We start from the raw sequence: 20,781 nt of genomic DNA, 5'->3' as shown, positions 1-20,781 counted from the left end.
GCCCCTGTCAGTTCTGGGCCCTTAGAATCATCCTAACCCAACCCCAACATACAACACCTATTAAATAAGACTAGCCTGGCTAACGCCAGACCTCATCTCGATTGAGACGAAGTCTGGGAACCGGACATTCTTTTTCTCGTATTTGAAGCATGAACGCCCAGAACCGTTTATTGGGCACTACGAATGTCTATCAAATGCGTCTGTACGTAGCTAGCCAATCGTATCAATTATACCAGATGACATACGTAGAGCATTTTACTACTTCAAAATAATATTTGGTAACAGTAAATCCAAATTATTTGCATTGTTGTTGTATGGTAATTGCACAGTAATTGTCTAGAAATTACACATTAATTATTTGTAATATGTGGTTTAAAAGTATAATTACCATTACATTGCATACATATTATCATAACATTACCCACTTATTACTGATCTGTAATGTAAAGTGTTTCCGTTAATTCTTTAGTAATGTTGAAAGCATAATAGTGATGAATTAAGTACTTAACTAATGCTTAACTGTGTACCTTATAGTAATATGCGTTATACCATGTACAGTATACACACACACCACCTCTGAATGAGCTATGCTAAGCTACAGTAGGCTGTCGGTGAGTTACTATATGCACAGAGACAAGAAGGGCATGTATCATTGCATACAAGTCCCAATATCTGGCACAGCAATCACACCTAAGGCCAAATTCTCTTTCATTATGTGGGCAGTGCAGCACAAACAGCAATTTGGCCAGTCTGCAGAAAGTGCATGCTGTGTGTGTCTTTTCATTTCACCTTGACTGTACAAAGCCTCTTATCAATGCAGGTCACCGCGCTCTATAGCCATTTCTTGTAGCACCCGGAACGCAAAACAATCATTCAGTCATTCAACTGTGGGTGCATTTAAATGGAAGCATTATTGAGTGCAAACTGATGACAACATTTTAGTGATCAGAAAATAGACATAATGCGCTAGATGTGATGTGTTAATACATGAAGCGCTTCTGCTTAATGTATTTCTATTTGACTATTTGTATTGTAAGCATAGAGCTACACATCAGGAGGAACCATAAACAGAAGGAGGGTAAACGACAGTAAAGGCTGAGAAAACAACTTCCTTTACATGAATCAAACATGCAGTAAGGCGCAATATTTTCACCCCAAAACAGACACGCACCGCCCCCTGTCGTTTTCACATATACAATGGAATACATTATTGGTCTCTAGCCGCGCAATCCATCCCATAATTGTGCCCAAAAAAACACAGCCCTCCCATGAAAACACATGCTACAGTCGGAAAAGCCCAACTTATTATTCTACGCTCCTGCAGCAGGCAGACTGCGGTGTTAACCATCTGCCAGGCTGTTCCTGCTCTCTGGCATGTTTTCAGGGAGCACTTTGCTTTGAAATAATGCCTTCATCGGGCGCTAACGTGTTAGTTAGTACATCTGCCCCCAGGTACTTGGACCATAAAATCCTCTAAACAATTAATTTCTGTTTCTCCAGTGCCTAAGGCCGTGCTTAAATTTGCACAACATACAAGATATTTGTGTCTCTCACTTCAAATTGAGTTAGTAAGTCTGGTGGCAAAACAGCTGTGTACAAATTGCTATTGCTTTCTTCTGACGTTATAGTCAATCCCAAGACTTTTGCACAATGGGCAATTGTAAATATGAGTGCAGTTTGAATCCAAGAGGTGGGTGGAATGAAATGATCTATCTGGGTATTGTCCTTAGCTTTGGCTAGACTGACACAATTACTGTTGTTTATACAGGGGGAATCTATTGACAACATAGAGTAGACAACACACACACACACACACACACACACACACACACACACACACACACACACACACACACACACACACACACACACACACACACACACACACACACACACACACACACACACACACACACACACACACACACGAATAAAGAATGCACAGTGGACATTGTATCAGGCTTCAAGATGTCATCACTGTTGGTGGTGAGCATATGTATATGTTTGCTCATATTGTATGTTTTCTCCAGTCAATGAGTACTGACTCATATTCTAAAGGTGTTCATATGTTCCTGACAGTGTTTTCTCACTCACAGTCTGTATGGCAAAATTCAAAATTGGGACATGACAGAATGTTATAATCTAAAAGCATATTTAGCTGAAAAAAGGACAACATATCAAATGTTGAAAGTGATAAATTGAACTAGTTCATGGAAATTAGGCACATTTTATGCCACAATTTGATGCCAGCGACACATCTCAGAAAAGTTGGGACGAGGACAAATAAAAGGCTGAGAAAAGTTGTGTTAAAGATGACAAAAGGAGGAACATTTCACAACTAATTAGGTTAACTGTCACCATGATAGGGAATAAAAAAGAGCATTCCAGAGAAGCAGAGTCTCTCAGAAGTAAAGACGTGGAGGTATTCTTTACTCTGTGTAAACCTGTGTGGGCGAATAATGACACAATAACAATAATGCCTCTTGCAGGTGCTCTAAACATGTTGACCTTTAAAGTGACACTACACTGATTAGCATTAAGCTTTGCGTCTTTAGAAAACCAGTCATGTCTTTGAACAGCCGTGCATCATTCCCTCAGTTTGCCTTGAGATGGGAGAAATACGGATTTCAATGAAACCCATGAATAGGACTTCCTGCTTTCAATGATGTAAAACTATGATTTTTACATCATTGAAAGCAGGAAGTCCAACATTGAAATCCTTATTTCTCTCATCTCAAGATAAACTGAGGGAATGATGCACGACCATTCAAGAACATGACTGGTTTTCTAAAGATACAAAGCTTAATGCTAATCGGTGAAATGTCCCTTTACATGTAAACAAACAGAGAACTAGCTTGCCCCTACCTCCCATGCAATTGAAATGTGCATGCCATCAGTGATTGGCTGGAACAGTTTGTTATGTCCCCAAACAATTCACACACAAGATATTGATACACACACTAACACAAGTCAACTTTACTGTAAGCACTGTGGTAGGATTGAGCTCTGACCCATGTTCTCCCTGAGGTGAGTGGTAATTGTAGGCCTGGCCTCTGTCCCTTCCCTTCTTCCCTCCGCAGGATCCCTCTGGCCTACAAAGGTCTCAACTCTTCTTCTCTTTCATTACCCAGTTCTCCATTTATATCCTTCTCTCTGAGCTCAAGGACAGATTGTGTGTGTGTGTGTGTGTGTGTGTGTGTGTTAGTGTGTGTTTTTGTGTGTGCGTGTGTGTGCGTGTGTGTGCCTGTGTGTGTATGTGTGTGTGTGTGTGTGTGTGTGTATGCGTGCGTGCGTGTGCGGTGTGTGAGAGAGAGAAAGTGTGTGTGAGTGTGTGTGTTTGTTTGTTTGTGTGGAGATGGAGGCCTGGCGCAGTTCACTCTCAATAATCACACACCTCAGCTCCATAATCCTTTTTTCTGATTCTGGAGACAAATGCACCCACCTCCACCTTACCAAGGTGTGTGTGTGTGTGTGTGTGTGTGTGTGTGTGTGTGAGAGAGAGAGAGAGAGAGAGAGAGAGAGAGAGAGAGAGACAGAGAGAGAGAGAGAGAGAGAGAGAGAGAGAGAGAGAGAGAGTGTGTGTGTGAGCATGACAGGGAGACAGAATAGAGTGTGTTTGTTGACAGAGAGATATTTCTGGTTGGGGCACCTCAATCTCAAACTTTTCCAATTTCCTGTCGTGCACTCTGACCACTTTTCGCACAAAGTGTGAGCGAGGAGTTTGTATGCGTTCCAGCCGACTGGAGACAACGGGCCATTAAAATAACCGATTACACCCCCATGCATTTCTGTGCAGGCCATCTGCTCATGAGGTGCTATGGAAAAATTTGCAATTGTTTGAAATCCTGACAGAGCACAGCTTGTCAGTGGACTGAGTCAGCCAAGAAAAGTAGACTAGGGGTGTAAGCCAAAAGACACAAGTCCAAGGTCTCACAGCTCACAAATACTGCATTCACCTGAATAACCTTATCGTTTGTTTGGCTGATAGAAGAACACACGCAAGCTCCTTGGATTTCTTGCAGTTGTGACATGATGAGAGAAATGTCGAGCCATTACTATAACACTTGATGCGTCACTTATATTCACTTTGCGTGTGAATATTGTGTGAAACATGATGAAATAACATGATGATGAAAGTGCCCTCTGAAATACAGTAAGTGTGTCGAAGGCCTCCTGGTTCATGTTGGCAGCAAGGTGACAGTAAGTTCAAACAAGGGAGCAAATTGAGTTTATCCTTCAAAGTAACTACCCACCCGTGCGACATAATTTATTGGCAAGGAAGAGAGGCAGATAAGCTAAAATAAATGGCTGGATGGGTCAATAGAAGGATGGATGGATGAATAGATAGAAGAATGGACGGATGAATAGATAGAAAGATGGATGGATGGATGGATGGGTTGATTTGTGCTTGTAAACAAAAACTGTCCCAAAATGAACAGTCAATATCCCCACTCAGACAAATCCCTTGGCACAGCAAAATCCATGACCTGAGCAAAAGCTGTTATTTACACTTGATCAGAACGTGGTCTGTAAACACAGATTAGCATTTTCCTGGGATATGAATTCCTTCTCTGAGGCCCCTTGTTGTCCTCAGCTTTCCAAACGTTCAAGTATCCACAGACAGGCAGTTGTGAATATGTCCGCGGGATAATTTAATTTGCCCATGGAGATCCCTGAGTGGTCAGCGGGGTTAATTTTGCACATGCTCCCTGACCCCCTCTTGGGAGAGATATGGGTAATGTGCTCGAAGAGATTAGAAACTTCGCTGCAATGCAGCTGCTTAATTTATTATCTCTTTGGTCCTTTCCGTAAGATGTCAAACATCTTGCAGCAAGAAGCTCGTGTGCTGTTATGCTCTCAGTAGCTGAGTGTTACTCAGAGGATTTTGAAAACTGAGACATATTTTTTTGACGGCATCTGCATTAAAATAGATCAAAAGAAGATGAAATCTCAATATATTGCTGTGTCATTTTCCAAGTCAGATTGGCAGCTACTTAACTATGCTTAACCTGTGCTTTCTTTAGTTCCCTTCCCCGCTTATGGTGGGTGCATTTTGCAAGTCACCTTATAATAGGTTTACTTATGTGATGAGGATTTTAAACTGCTCATAGTTTGAAAACGGGAAATGTCAAAGCAGCGTTCCACATTTAATGAGAAACATTCAGGGTGAGTCAATAAGGCTACTGTCTACCCAGCCCGTGCTGATAATCCCAAGGACAGTCTTAAGCTTCTATACTACAATAGTAGTGAGCCCTGATGGGTCCTATTTCAAAAGCCACGACACTGTGGAGAGTGCTTTATATGGTCATACGAGAGTCATGTCATTAAGTTGCATCATGAAGAGCAGGAAATGAGCGAGATAGCGAGAGCCTGTACCGTAAATCACATGTCTAAAGGTTGAATCAATGACTCGGACATCCTCTATTAATGGGGCTGGCGAATAAATCAGTTGAGGTGGGTCTTGAGGATGTGTGATACACTCAAAGCCACTCATGAGGTAATTAAGCGAAAGATTTTGAGAGCATTTGAGGAAGTGGCGCCACCTGGTGGACAGCAAGTTTTTGATGGCTGTAATTAGGCTGCAAGAGACACATGCATGAACTCTGGAATTGATGTAATCAGGTATTTATCAATTCTGTCCTTACATGTGTTTGTGTATGTAAGTCTGATAGATAGATAGATAGATAGATAGATAGATAGATAGATAGATAGATAGATAGATAGATAGATAGATACAGCTTTGGGAAAAAAATGAGACCACCATATTTTTTCTGAGGTTATCCTAAGGTTGCTGAGTGACATTCAAATGAGTAGACGGTCATATTCAAAATTGAGAGACCACTGCAAATTTGAATATGACCGTCAGCTCATTTGAATGTCACTCAGCAATTCTCATTTTAAAGTGATATAGTTCTCTATGTGCAAACAAACACACTTTAGTAAGGAACACCGAGAGTTATTTCTTTGAGTGTTGGAGCTGTGCTGCTCTTTCCCATTCTGAGTGCAGTGTAACCTCTGAGGTGTGGAGGAGTCCGAGGGTCCCTGGAGATGGTGTATGATTCTATGGTTGTCTGTACTCTCTGGAAGGAAAGGTATGTGGAAGGTGACCGACCAACCATTCAGAAAAAAAGATTTAACAGGTTTGTTTGACACTCCATTGTCCCTTTAGCCTACTTAGGAGTCGTCACTTCTCTGAATAAACGATTCATGTTTTTGCTACACGATCTTTATGCTGTCCCTGCAATGCCAAACTTTGATGAATTATTCCATTTTATCCATGCTGTAGCCATTGCAGGGTTTTGAAGCCCTCTATGTAAGTTTGAGATATATGGACCATGCCCTCAAGAATGATTAACTTTTCACAACTGAGAAAAAGATACAGTACATCTCTTTAAAAGCGAAACAAAAAAAGTGCATTTACAGTAAGTCTTGCATGTTTTCTTTGCAGTCATTTTGGTGATTTAAAGACAGCAGCAGTAGTGCTGCTTTTCAGAGGCACAGACGTTTCCAATGATGGTAGACCCACACACTAAGAAGATGAGGGCAGATTCAGGAGTCTGTGTCATTTCATACTGGTATAGGACACACCATAGTTGCGAAGTTACTAACTTTCTAACTTTGTTGGTTGCAATGTAGTTTCCAATTGCCAACCAACTAACAGATTAGAAACTATGGTTTTGGGATACGCTCCCCTGTAGTATATAGTCAAACCAATGACATGCTTTGTAATTGCTTTGACCAGGTGATAGTTTGAAACATTTAACAGATACTTTACCTGTGTGAGTGGCTGTCAACCAATTACGCAAAATTATATTAGATAGGATTTTTTTTTTTTTCAAGATGAGGACAAGCAAATTGCATAATCACATTTTGTATGGTCTCTAGCATGTTAACCACTAGATGCTGCTGTTGGTACACTTCTCAACCATACCACTTCCATTTACTGAACTCTAAAGCAAACTATACTGTAGGTAAGGCTTTCAGAAAATGCTTTTTTTCCTTGGTTAAAGGCTATACATGAGGTGAAAGTCGTTGTTCAATGAGATAAGATGCAGTGTCTATAAGCTGCAGTGTTTTATGAAAGTTAAAAGTAACAAAACCATATTACTAAAAAATATCAACTGTCTCCATGTATTAACCTCATAGCTAAGGAAATTTAGCAAAAACCATATAGCCTATAAGCTGCAGCTATTGGGAAATTATGGGTAAACCTATTTCTGAAGTAAGATATAAAGAAGAAGTAAAGCATATCAGTTTGGACAAAAGTGCTAAATGTAATGCAATGTAATAGAAGTGGTTGGCACAAAATCCCCGGCCAACAACTAGTGTACAACAAGGGGTTTCCAATCAGGAGTCTGTGCTATGAAGGCATTGCTAGTGGCTACATAAGATAATACTGGAGCAGAAAAGAGATAGGTAATGTAGTTTCAATGTGGGAAAGTGCATTTAGCGGTCATGCTTGGTTTCCTTCCTCGGTCAGAATGGAGGTCCCTAGGTCACGATCAGTTGAAACTCAAAAACAGATCTGCCAGTGTAAACAAACACTCTAGAGGGGGTTGAAAACAGAGGATTGCTGCAGAGATGAAAGATTAGAAAGGGAAATTACACGTTTCCGTTCAGGTGTTTATTTTAAGATTGTGAGGCAAGTGTTTCCTGCAGGACAGTGGGAGAGAAAACCTACACCAAAGTTCCTTATTTTTGTCTTGCACTTTTTGTAAAAGGTTTTAAAGGTCTTTAGAGAAACTTCTAGAAATTGATGTGAAAAGGGAGAATCATTAGGCACTATAAAATGGAATTCAAGCTTTAAATGCTAACTCATTAACATTAGGCCTGGAAATAAAGCTTTGCACTTAAGGTAAAGGTGGATTTAGTCCAGGTGTTTCCTTCTTGAAAGGCCAGCCTGAACTGAAGCCCTAGGGTTTTGAAGAAAACTTAGTGACCTGTAGTTCTCTTTTTTCCCCTTTCTCGGAAGGTGACCTAAAATTACTGCATGGTCAGAGAAAGCTCATTCATCTGTCTTGCTCCTTTCATCTTCATATCCTTTGTACACTATATTGCCAAAAGTATTGGTCACTTGCCTTGCATATGAACTTATGTGACCATCCCATTCTTAATCCACAGTGTTTAATATGAGGTTGGTCCACCCTTTGCAGCTATTACAACTCTTCTGGCAGGTTTTCCACAAGGTTTAGAAGTGTGTGTTTGGGCCTTTTTGACCATTCTTCCAGAAGCACATTTGTGAGGTTACACACTGATGTTGGACGAGGAAACTTTGGAGAGCTTTGTGCACTGGTGCACAGTCATGTTGGAACAGGAAGGGGCCATCCCCAAACTGTTCACACAAAGTTGGGAGCATGGAATGGTCCAAAATCTCTTGGTTAATGCGTAAACATTGAGAGTTCCTTTCACTGTTGTGAAATTTTGTTGTGTTTATCATTACACAACTTTGTTAGCCTGGACAAAATCCAAATTCATTCGCAAAGTGAATAGAATCTGAAGATTCAATTGAGAAACATTTCCAAGTCGCAACAGGCACCAATCACATCACTGAATGATATCAATGGTCTAGCCTTATCAATCAAATAGATCAGATTCCAGACGTTGCTTCATACTTAACTTGAAATGTGTTACTGCATCAAATCAACATAATTTTGCCACATTCTGTTTTTATTTGCATTTTACACAACATTCCAACTTTTTTCTGATTTGGGGTTGTACATCAATCCACCAAGTTATTATGAGTCATTGTGAGTTATTGTTTTGAATGGGTTATTGTCCACATGTTTTGTATGTGGATTTTGGCATATCACTCCATAAATGTCAACATTTTAAATTAAATATTCTTTTTTGAAAATATGTTACAATCACAAGCGTCTTATGTTATTAAATGCAGTAAATTTATCTCACTGATCTGCATCATAATTTAAACACTTTTTTTGGTATGACACTGCAGGAGCAGTACATTGAACTACAGTTGTATCAAGTTACATTCACTGACAACACAAGGGTCATTTTAATGTCAAAGAGTGGTTCCTTTCTCCAAGAACACGTCCATTTTGTTACTTTGTACCTTGGTCGGCCTCTCCCAACCGTTCCGGATCAGAGTGATTCTGTGATCAACGCAGGGGATGGACAGGATCAGTTTTAAAACCAGCACTATGCAGGGGACCACCAGGCACAGCATGAACCCAGGAGGAGTAAACCACTTGTAGGTGGACGGCTTCAGAAACTTGTTCCATCCGTACAGGAGGCAATGAGTAGTGCATATTGTCAGAGTGAGGTAGCCTAGTTTGGACTGTGGAGGAGACCGTGAACACAACAGGGTAAGGATTCTAAAATGTTTAGCAACAACCATGACACCATTTTCCAGGGCTTGTTAGAGGTAAATGTTGACAAATTCCTGATAATGTTATTGACCAGCTGGAAAAAACATGTTTGCCTTCATCATGAATAACAATATGTATTTCTTGCTGATGTGTATGCACAGATACACACCCACACCCACACACACACACACACACACACCCACACACAAATACACACACACACACACACACACACACACACACACACACACACACACACACACACACACACAAATACACACACACACACACACACACAAATACACAGACACACACACACACTCACAAACACACACACACACACACACACACACACACACACACACACACGCATGCATGCACACACACACACACAAACACACACACACACACACACACACACACACACACACACACACACACACACAAATACACACACACACACACACACACACACACACACAAATACACAGACACACACACACACTCACAAACACACACACACACACACACACACACGCATGCATGCACACACACACACACAAACACACACACACACACACACACACTCGTGTGCTTAATTGTACCTGTACGAAGCGGAACTCCCTCCAGTTGAGCGTGTTGCTAACTGAAGGCAGAGAGGTGATCCCCAGCAGCAGGAACATGGCGAAGCCCAGAACCCCCAGGGACAGGAAGGCGTCTGTCGCCCAGGCCTCAGCATTGTCAAAAGGCACGGATTGGTTCTTCCTGATCTGAAACAGGACCATGCAGTTAGTTGTGACAGCCCTTTAGAGATGGGAAACTTTTTCAGTAACTGACTTCAGTAAATAAAATTCCTACCATATTATACCTGAGAACTGAGTTTTTAATCTTGACAATTACCTTTTTAATTTTTTTATATCATGGATAGTTTGACTACATTGAGATTTCATACCTGTGTTATGACCTCTGTGTCACTTGTGTGCATGACATTGTATCTAATGGAGATGATAAATGTGTAGACCACATGAAGAACAGCAAAGAACAAGGCCAACAGGCCCAGCTGCTTCCTGCACAGCATCCAGCGATCCAGCCAACCAGGGAAGCGCTTGTACTTGGTGCCGTTGTGGAGCTGCAAGATGGCCGCCACTGCTCCCGGCAGGTAACACAAAGACAGCAGAACCAGAGCAACGATAGGGAAGACCTTATTGGCCAGGGTGATCATGATGCGATAGGAAATGTCCTGTCCCTTCTCGGCGTACGCGTAGATGACGTCCCGGATGAGCAGGTAGAAGAAGAAGAAGGCGGTGAGCCCCGTGGCGATCCAGAGAGGGAGCCTCCAGTTGGGGAAGAGCTGCAGGGGGATGTCCTCCAACTCCCCAGCAGCACGGAGGGAGCCCCTGTCCTGGACAGTCAGCCCCAGACTGTGGGCAATGTCCACTACTGCTTGCTTAGCTTTAGGGTCATCCCCGCACACCAGCACCTGACAGAGAGAGAAATTTCACTTCAAAGCCTTGGTGTTGTTCAGTCAAAGGGTTACCAATAGGGTCGGCAACTCTCTGATATGAAAATAAGGAACAGCGGATGGGGGTGGGGGGGGTTGGGGCACTATTCACTACAGTACACCACAGTATACTAAATGTTATGCATAATCTAGTAAAAAGAGAGCATAATTTAATAAAACGAGTGCACAATTTGGTCAAGCGCACATTCTCACAATATACAATAAACAAAGCTTGCAGTGATGCCTCCAGGTCTCCATATTGGATTAATGTACTATAGCCTACTCATTTTTTTTACAGGGCTGAATAAAATAATAACTGTTTTGAACACATCTTCAACTCAAACCAAACACCTCTGAAATCTAGGCTGTAACACTAAACTAACAGAAAAACATAAAATAAGACCCCATCTTGTGAACATCATAAGCAGCTCTAGAAGCACAACTCTAAATTTAGTGAAGGCTTATATCTTCTCTCTCAGCAGCAAGCCCTGGCGCACTGTAAAACTCTGAACAAGACACTTCATCTCACGCTGCTAGATAGCCTATGTGACTCACAGTGGGTCAAATGAGAAGTGCATTCTTGGTTTTGTCAGAAGCAAAATGCACTTTCCAACACAAAGTACAAAGTTCTACCCACAAACTAGGGGGTGACAAATGGCACCTCGCTGTGAGAAGGAGCTAAAGACGCCATTAGTCTAGCTGACAGGGTAAATCAAATGCAATTTTCTGTAGCGTCTGTGTTTTCAGTGTGAGGTGCAGATAAGTCATGTTGAGTCAGTTGAACAAATAATAAAAAAAATAAGACAGGAGTGTGTGTGTGTGTGTGTGTGTGTGTGTGTGTGTGTGCGAGCGTGCGTGCGTGCGTGTGTGCGTGCGTGCATGCGTGTGTGTGTGTGTGTGTGTGCGTGCATATGTGTTTATGTGACTCTGTCTATGTGAGGGATCTAATACCTATTGTCTTCTAAATCATTTAACCCTACGAGCCCGATTTACGCACTGTGCATAAAAAATTCCCACACCTCCTTCTCTGTTATACTCAAGTTTGATCAACACAAAATCACATACATAAAGCTGTGAGCAAACAGTCATGCTAAGTTGTCAAAAAAAAAAAAAGAAAAACAACCATCAAAAATGAGTTTGGGTTTTTTGGTAGGTTGGGTATTTTCCATCTAAAAAAACATTAACTCCGTTTTAATCGCTGCACTCAGTCTCCACAGAGTAATTTAAGCTGTGCAGCTGCCATATGATATAATCAACGGTAACATCCAGACCTCCACGAAAAATAGGATTTTGCTCGGGTGAGGGGATCATTTTCTTATCTCTGAATGTCTCTTGTATGTATATGAAAAAAAGCTCTGAGAGCAGACAACAAGCGCAATTATTTGGGACTGTGAGGCCTCCTGTCGGTTGGCATCCAGCATCCCCTGACTGCAGGGCCCAGGCTGACTCTGTGTTGAGGCCTAACCACAGACGCTCCCGGCGCCAGGCTGCTCAGTGTACTTTTTCACCAAAACTAAAAGATAGAATACTTTAAAATGTTTATGGTGGCAGCCTAAACGATTCTAGAATATTCTGGGCCAAAAACACAGACTGCAGTGGAAATTGTGCTTTAAAAAAAATTGCTTGAAATTGCTTCATATTAAGTAAATCGAAATAAAAAATTATCTCTTCGCCGTTTAAGAAGACTTGAAAGCCTGTTAAAGTTGTGTACTTTTGTATTTCCAATATAGTCATCACACCTTCCAATATGCGTAAGGCTGAATCCATGAGTCTTGATTACAATACTGTCATCCATGTAGGTGTGAGTGTGCATGTAGAATGCAGTATAGGCAGGACTCATTTTGCCGCACAGGTGAACACTATTAATTTGGATGACTCCACCACAATGCATTAAGAGCTATGGAGAACTATCAATGAACAGCATAATGTGGTAATCTAGCATTGTTCATGATATAATGACGTATCAATGTTCATCAGTAACTTGGTCATTTGTCTTATTCTGCTTTTGATGTGATGTCACTTCCCCTCACCTGTCGGCTGCCGTCCAGCGCCCCTGACTGCAGGGCCCAGGCTGACACTGTGTTGAAGCCTTTCACCACAGACGCTCCAGGAACCAGGCTGCTCAGGTACTCGGCATTGGATTGTGGGAACTGGCCCCTCTTCAGGTTGTTGCTGATGTCCACCAGCACCTTGCCCTCGAGAGCAGGGGTCAGCGAGTTCAGGAAGTGATAGTAATCCCGCTGCACGGCTATAAAGATCACCTGTGCCATCTGAGCTGCCTCGGTGTGGGTCATGACCTTTGAACCCTTGGGCACCAGGGCCGAGTTCTTGGGGTCACGTGACCCAAACACGACCTCATATCCTGCCTGGAGCAGACGAAGCCCCAGAGAGCGTCCAAAGTCTCCAGTGCCAAAGATGCACACCGTCCCCTGCTTACGCTCCCCAAGAGATGTCATGGCAACAGAATCCGACTTCATGAACATACTGGTAGACACACACACACACACACACACACACACACACACACACACACACACACACACACACACACACACACACACACACACACACAATCTTAGTCTTAGTATAACAACATCCTGACATAGTAGCCTATCTCAAATTATCACACATTGCATATGGGTCAAAATGTTTACTCAGTATGTCAACACCTTTTTCTTTTCAAGAGGCAGAAACGGGCCTCCATAGAAAATTGGAATCTCTACACTTCACAATTTCTACAATTTCAGCGAATCTCGTAGAAAAGGCCCTTGTCCAGTATGCTAAATCCCTGTTTCTCTCCAAAAATCTTCTGAAATGGTCAAATATAATCTTTGTGCTTCTAAAAGCAGTAGTGAAATGGAGCAGTGCAAAACAATTACAGTTTTCACTTGTACTTTGGTTGCATGTCTTGAACCATGAATGCTTTTCTGTCAACAAAATAAAAGAAACAAATTTGTTTTTCTTTTCAATATTCTTAAGTAGCGACAGGGGGTAACAAACAAACTTTTCAGCCAGGGGGATTTCCAAGTATAGTGACAAACCTGAGGAAGTTAACTCAGAATAAGTGGCAAACCTCATAATATCTGTATGGCTTCATTCTCCTAACAAAACAATGCCATATAGGGCCACATAGGAATTTATTGGTGCAAACAGACTAACGTTTCGACACTACTGTGACAAGTGAGATCAGTGTGCTCCAGTCTCCTTCCCATGTGATTCCCCTGTTCCTACTGAGAAGCACCTGTGAAGGCAGATGATTAGGATTGATGTGCAGAGTTCTTCATGTTAACAATGCCATATAGGGCTCTTGTTGTAGGAGGTTTATCACTTACTCTGAGTTAACTTACCCAAGTATGTCACCAAATCACGTACTTGGAATGCCCTCCAGTAGGTCAAAGGTCACTGATGACTCTGATGAAGGCCTAATGGCCGAAACATTTCCTTGTTGTCGAATCTCTCTCAACAGCTAATATGTTGCCTTTGAAATGTTCTCAATCAAATAGGCTAAGGTTAACATGATTCATAAGTGATAGCATTCTGTTTTCATTGTCATTTCACACAGCGTCACAACTTTTTTACAATTGGCCTCGTAGTTCAATTGACAGTAGTATTACTTGTTAAATACAATTGTAAACTAAGTTTGTGAATTCATTTAGCAAATGTGCTTTATAGTTTTACTATAAAGAAGAGAAGAAGAGACTTACAGTGTCTTCAGTGAACATAAACTGGAGTCCTTTTGTGGTTGCCCCTAATTCAACTTAAGACGATCTCTAACTCTAAATTTCACATCTATCTGCATTGATATGACACGCTACTGGCAGTGTTTAGATCCACATGACTGAGTGTCAGTGCTTGAACTTGCAAGTATTTCCCCTATCGTGACTGACCATATTGCACGTGGTGATTGTTTTCAGATAACTACAGTATGTAAGTGTGTGTGTGTGTGTGTGTGTGTGTGTGTGTGTGTGTGTGTGTGTGTGTGTGAGAGAGAGAGAGAGAGAGAGAGAGAGAGAGAGAGAGAGAGAGAGAGAGAGAGAGAGAGAGCAGAATGACAGTAGAGATAGAGACAGATAGTGATAAAATGCTAGTCTGATTAAATTTACAATGTTGCCTGTGTAAAATTAGATAATAAGAGGGCAGAGTCCAGTGTTTATATGTTTATACGTTTATAAACATTCAGGGAAAGACCTACAAACTGTTTGTATGTGGTGTGGGGGAGTAGAAAAGTATTTGTCTTGTAAGTGTACTAAAGTTAATGTGACTAAGGTACATTAACTTTAGTACACTTACAAGACAAATGCTTAACATGCCAGTGTTGTGTGTCACCATACATAGTACAAACCACACACTATTCAGATAGACAGCATAAGAGGGCATTTTAAATGCATTTTTTTCTTTTTGTTTTCATCAAATATCATTATTGATCAAACCTCACACCAAATTACAGACGGTATGGGAAATGGCGGCAAATAGCCTGTTGATAACAAATAGCCAGTTTGACATTTGTTTTTTCATTATTATTTTTAAACGGTAACGGTGCCTATATTATCAATATAGGTGCCAATAATAATCCATCAAGGCATCCAGAGAAGAACCAGTAGGACAGGCCTCAGAACAGACCTGACCGTAACAAAAATAAAATAAAACTTTGCAGCTCTCTTTACAAACCAGTGCTACAATGTGCTTAGTCACAATGAACTTGCAGTCAGATTAGACATGCAAGTGAGCCTTTTCTTTATTACTATATCATATTTGTTTCCCCCCTATTTTTTTGCCTATGTGTAGGCCTAGTGCTTACCCAGATTCAAGAGGAATAGAGCATTGTGAAAAAAAATGTGTATGCCTATAATACAATGATAGACAGAGGGGTTACCAGGATGCAATCTTTGGGGGGGCATTTGGCTTATTTGGGGTGGCAACAAAAAAAGCACAGTATTTTAGCGCATGGCCACTTGGCAGACTCACAGGGCCCATCTAGGCCCTAGCTAGACTAAACAATGTAGTAGCCTAGTTGTTAAACCAGGTGAATAAATGTATGGGTTTCCCAATATCATTTGTAGTGGCGTGACTGATACAACTCACATTCAATACAATAATAGGTATACAGAATCATAAATGATCTGTAGCCATTCTAGCTATCTATCTATCTATCTACAGTGGGTATAGTAAGTATTCACACCCATGCTAAAGTTGACCAAAAAGAGGAATATAAAATCATCTTTTGAGAATTGATTGTAATGCCTTAATTCAAAAAATGAGTAAAAATCAAACCGTTAAGGACACTAATTTTCTTTGTGATTGAAGAATGTATCGTAAATAGATAAATGTTCTTCCTTAAATGCAGGTTGCATAAGTAATTGAACCCTATGTTAAATTCCCATAGGAGCAGGAGGATTTTTTATATGTTTTTATTTTTAAAGGCCAGCTATTTCATGGATCCAGGTTATTATGCATCCTGATAAAGTTCCCTTGGCCTTTGAAATTAAAATAGCCCCACATCATCACATACCCTTCACCATAGCTAGAGATTGGCATGGTGCTTTTTCCAGTTAGCCTATTAGCCTGTTTGATGCTCATTGAGCTCAATGCAAATCAAACAGGCTAATAGGCTAACTGGAAAAAGCACCATGCCAATCTCTAGCTATGGTGAAGGGTATGTGATGATGTGGGGCTATTTTAATTTCAAAGGCCAAGGGAACTTTATCAGGATGCATAATATCCTGGATCCATAAAATAGCTGGCCTTTAAAAATAAAAACATATAAAAAATCCTCCTGCTCCTATGGGAATTTAACATAGGGTTCAATTACTTATGCAACCTGTATTTAAGGAAGAACATTTATCTATTTACGATACATTCTTCAATCACAAAGAAAATTAGTGTCCTTAGCGGTTTGATTTTTACTCATTTTTTGAATTAAGACATTACAATCAATTCTCAAAAGATGATTTTATATTCCTCTTTTTAGTCAACTTTAGCATGGGTGTGAATACTTACTATACCCACTGTATCTATCTATCTATCTATCTATCTATCTATCTCTCATGCATCAGCCAGGTGACATAGTCAATGAAAAATACATAAGACTATTAGTGTGTCACAATTGTTTTGATACTGATAATAAGTTAAGAATTCTGATACTTTCTTGATTTGATTTGGGAGTCCCACCACACCAGTGGAGATCAAAGACATTACAAGGCATATTCTTCCCCCAACACACTCAGTGAAAAGCATGGGCGTAGGCAGAAATCATAAAATGGGTGGGCCTAGAAAAATTCAGGTGGGCCTGAACCCAAAATATGAATATTCAAATTTGACAAATTATTTTAGAAATGGATTCCAAGTTAAATGATGAACATATGCGTCATTAGGCTACATAACATCGCAAGCAACGTTACCACTTCTCACAGCACTGGCAAGGTGTTTTCAATAGCTGAGGGACAGTGGTTGTCATTATAGCCTATAACGATTATCGTTTATATGGGCCTATTCCGTGCTACCGCTTTTAACGCACAACTGAAGGCGATTGCTATTAATCAGCTATAAGATGCTGCAACCTATCCGAAACGTCTACCAAGCCTTCTCTGGGTCTGTACTAGGCTATATCTTAGGTAGGCTATTAGTTTACAAGCGCTTTTGCACACCTCTTTTGTGGGGACAGGTGCGTTGGAATAGGTTTTAACCAGTTAGCCTACTTAAAAGAGAGAAGAGAGAATCCCGCACACTGTCCATTACGCATGCATATTCACAGTATTCACGACGTTTCCGTCATAGACCTTCTTTATGACCGAAACGTCGTGAATACTGTGAATACAAGTTTGCATGCGTAATGGACAGTGTGCGGGATTCTATCTTTTAAGTATATCTTGGGTATTGCCGTCAATATTCAAATAAAATATGTTTTCCTTTTTCATTTAATTCGCTTATGCACCCAGTTCCCAAACGTTTGCTGATACTGATTTAGACATAATGCAACTTTGGCTGTTTGTGGACATCGTGCCATTTACCTGTGAGATTATTATGTCAGTCAGCTGCACTCTCTCACGTCCTTTACAGCATTGATTCCCGGGGTCGGAGATTTTATTTGAGTCGACCGTATAGTGACAATTTAGGCAATTCTAAATATGATCTTGTCGGAGAGATCAGCCGCAGTTGTAACGAAGGGACATTGAGACCTGCTGCGTCTACTTTGATTAGCAGGTTAATGAACTGCACTCATAGGACTACAGATATTCGTTTGTTTAGCTTCAAATAGCTAGGCTTCGTCTGTCTACTTTTAAATAATATGACGCTGAAGACCTGGCAGATGCGTGTGGCGCCTGCTCAGCTACGAGTACCGAAAGAATCTCCCTGTGTATATTCACTCCATGTTGGCCTACCATAACTTCCCAGCTATTTATCTCTTTCTGTAAAATAACTACATGCATTTGTTCAACTTTATGAGCCAGAATAACGTAGCCTAGGCTAGCTGGGCTGTTCGGAACGCACACATTTGGTTTGCGCACGAGAGAGAATGGCAGCGTTTAGTGCATCTGACGTAGAGCAAAATATATAGCCTATTTTTATTATAATCGTGGGTAGGTGTTGGGCGCCAGGTAGTGGTAACTATCACTTCAGAATATTGCCACAATGTTCCTCTTGTTCATTCACGTCTGAAAATGCCACACCAGTCAGCGATATAGTTTTGAGTTAGTAAAACGAAAGTTTCTGCGTTTGTTACGCACAGAGTTGGGTGGGCCTGATTGACAGGTGGACGGGCCCAGGCCCATCCGGGCCCACCCGTGGCTACGCCTATGGTGAAAAGGTGGCTTTATTTGTATTTCAAACATTTTGAAATTCATATTAAGTTTACATTATGATAGCCTATGTGTAATTAGTTATATTAAGTTGACTATTTCATATAGATTTTTTTTTTTACTCACATTTTACATGATTGTCATATTGATTTACATTTATCTTTAATGTCATGGAGTGCCTGTCACTTTAAGAGAACGTGAGAGTAATTAGGCTTCAGTGATGATATTCGGCTAGTCTAAAATAGGCATAATGCATAGAAATATGTGGAAGCAATGCGTTGATTCTATGTGGTTTAAATAAACGTTCAAAAAAACGAACAAGAAGAGCACAATATGCATGCAGTGATTATTGTGGGGTGCTAATACAGAGCGAAGTTGGAGACCTGTGTATGTGCTGCCTGCAATTTAAAAGCTGGATTACTCGGGAATGGCTTATTGTACAAATTAATGCTTTATAGCCTCGTAGTTGGTAAGGTCTGCCATTTGATTTGATATGGTTTGCCACGTGTAGGTTGAACGAAGAGCTTGAGATATTTTACCGAAGGTAGGCCTAATGTTGTGGAGATGGAATAAAAACGATTACATTTCATGTAAATTCAGGTTGATTTTCTCGCGAACTGTTTATTACAGCAACTAGTGTTTAATATCATCGGAAAGCTAAGATCGTGCTCTGTCAGGTGATATGCATGTGATATCAGTGTGATTAGAACTTCGTGAGCAATCCAATACAGAAGAATGGGTGTGCATTTTGCACTTTTCGCAGATAATGCGAATGTTAATGCAGGCCTAAATTCATATTGATTTTCTCGCGAACGCTTATTACAGCAACTACGTTCTTAATACCATCAGAAAGCTAAGATCGTGCTCTGTCAACAAGTGACACTATATATTAGTATGACTAGAGCTTCGTGAGTAATCCAACAGAGAAGTATGGGCGTGCATTTTCCATTTTTCGCCCGTCGCAGATAATTTCTCTGGGGTGGCAGAGGTTATCTTTGGGGAGGCACTGCCTCCCCCAGCCTCCCCCTAGACACGCCCCTGATGATAGATAGCATATCTCTTCTCAAGATAGGGAATGGCCTTAAACACATGCAGAACTGCAATGAGTTAGTATGTGTTTTATACATAGCCTACTGTATATCAAAGTGCTAATGGGTTAGGCTATTTAAAACAGCTTATAATAGAATACAAAGTGCTAATGGGTTAGGCTATTTAAAACAGCTTATAATAGAATGCAAAGTAATTAACCTAATAGGATAATCGTACTTCCTTAATTGGACATAGTGGTATAATAGTAGCCTTAACTAATAACGGTGAAACGGTTTGTTAGTTGGCTTCTTTAAGCCAACCATTAGGTCAGGCTGACCCAGAGCTGTAGTGATAACGTATAGCCTAGGTACCATTCAAAAGTTTGGAGTCACCCAGAAATGTCATTGTTCTCATCATTAATGTTGTAAATGAGTCAATGACTGTTGTAGAAAGAAATGGCTGATCTTTAATGCAATATACATTGCCCATTATCAGCAACCATGCGGGTAGGCCTATCATTCTAATAGTCTAACTGAGAAAACATTGGAGAACCTTAACAATTAAGCACATAATGTATCTGAAAACTGTCACCCATGCCCTCATGGACATTTACGCACTGGTGCTGTCATGTTGAAACAGGAAGAGGCTATCCGCAAACTGTTCCCACAAAGTTGGGAGCAAGGGATTGTCCAAAACCTCTTGGTTAATGCTGAAACATTCAGAGTTCCTTTAACTGAATTCAAGCCAAAGCCCTGCTCGGAGATGGGCCCCTCCTGTCCCAACATGACTGTCCACCAGTGCGCTTAAAGGCTACAGTAGCAAGGTCCACAAAGACGTGGATGAAAGAATTCGGTGTGGATAAACATGGCCTGCACAGAGTCTTGAAATAAATCAACCAAAAGCACGCTTTTGGGGTGAATTAGCACACCTGTAAACCTTATCGAAAGCCTTCTCAGAAGAGTTGAAATATAGATGCAAAGGGTAGACCGACGTCACATTAAACCATAGGAATGGGATGTCACATTATGCCGGGCAGGTAACTCAATACAGCCTTTTTTGGCAGTATAGGCCTACCACATTTTGTTGTGCGTGTCCCTACCCTTTTACAACGCCGGAGCTTAGTAGAGCA

The 20,781-nt window shown here is 40.9% G+C and overlaps 1 protein-coding gene across 1 annotated transcript; it reads right to left on the bottom strand.

The window, feature by feature from the left end:
- Positions 1–9,019: 9,019 nt before the first annotated feature.
- LOC134083407 (metalloreductase STEAP4-like) lies at positions 9,020–13,304 on the bottom strand. Its single transcript, XM_062539734.1, has 4 exons — positions 12,858–13,304; positions 10,279–10,806; positions 9,932–10,096; positions 9,020–9,295 (listed from the first exon to the last, which is right to left on the bottom strand). The coding sequence occupies exons 1-4, from the start codon at positions 13,302–13,304 to the stop codon at positions 9,020–9,022; spliced, it is 1,416 nt and encodes a 471-aa protein (XP_062395718.1).
- Positions 13,305–20,781: the final 7,477 nt, after the last annotated feature.

The sequence above is a fragment of the Sardina pilchardus genome, chromosome 6, assembly GCF_963854185.1.
Source record: "Sardina pilchardus chromosome 6, fSarPil1.1, whole genome shotgun sequence".
Taxonomy (NCBI): domain Eukaryota; kingdom Metazoa; phylum Chordata; class Actinopteri; order Clupeiformes; family Clupeidae; genus Sardina; species Sardina pilchardus.
Note: the sequence above shows the minus strand (reverse complement) of the source record. Positions and strands in the feature narration are given on the sequence as shown.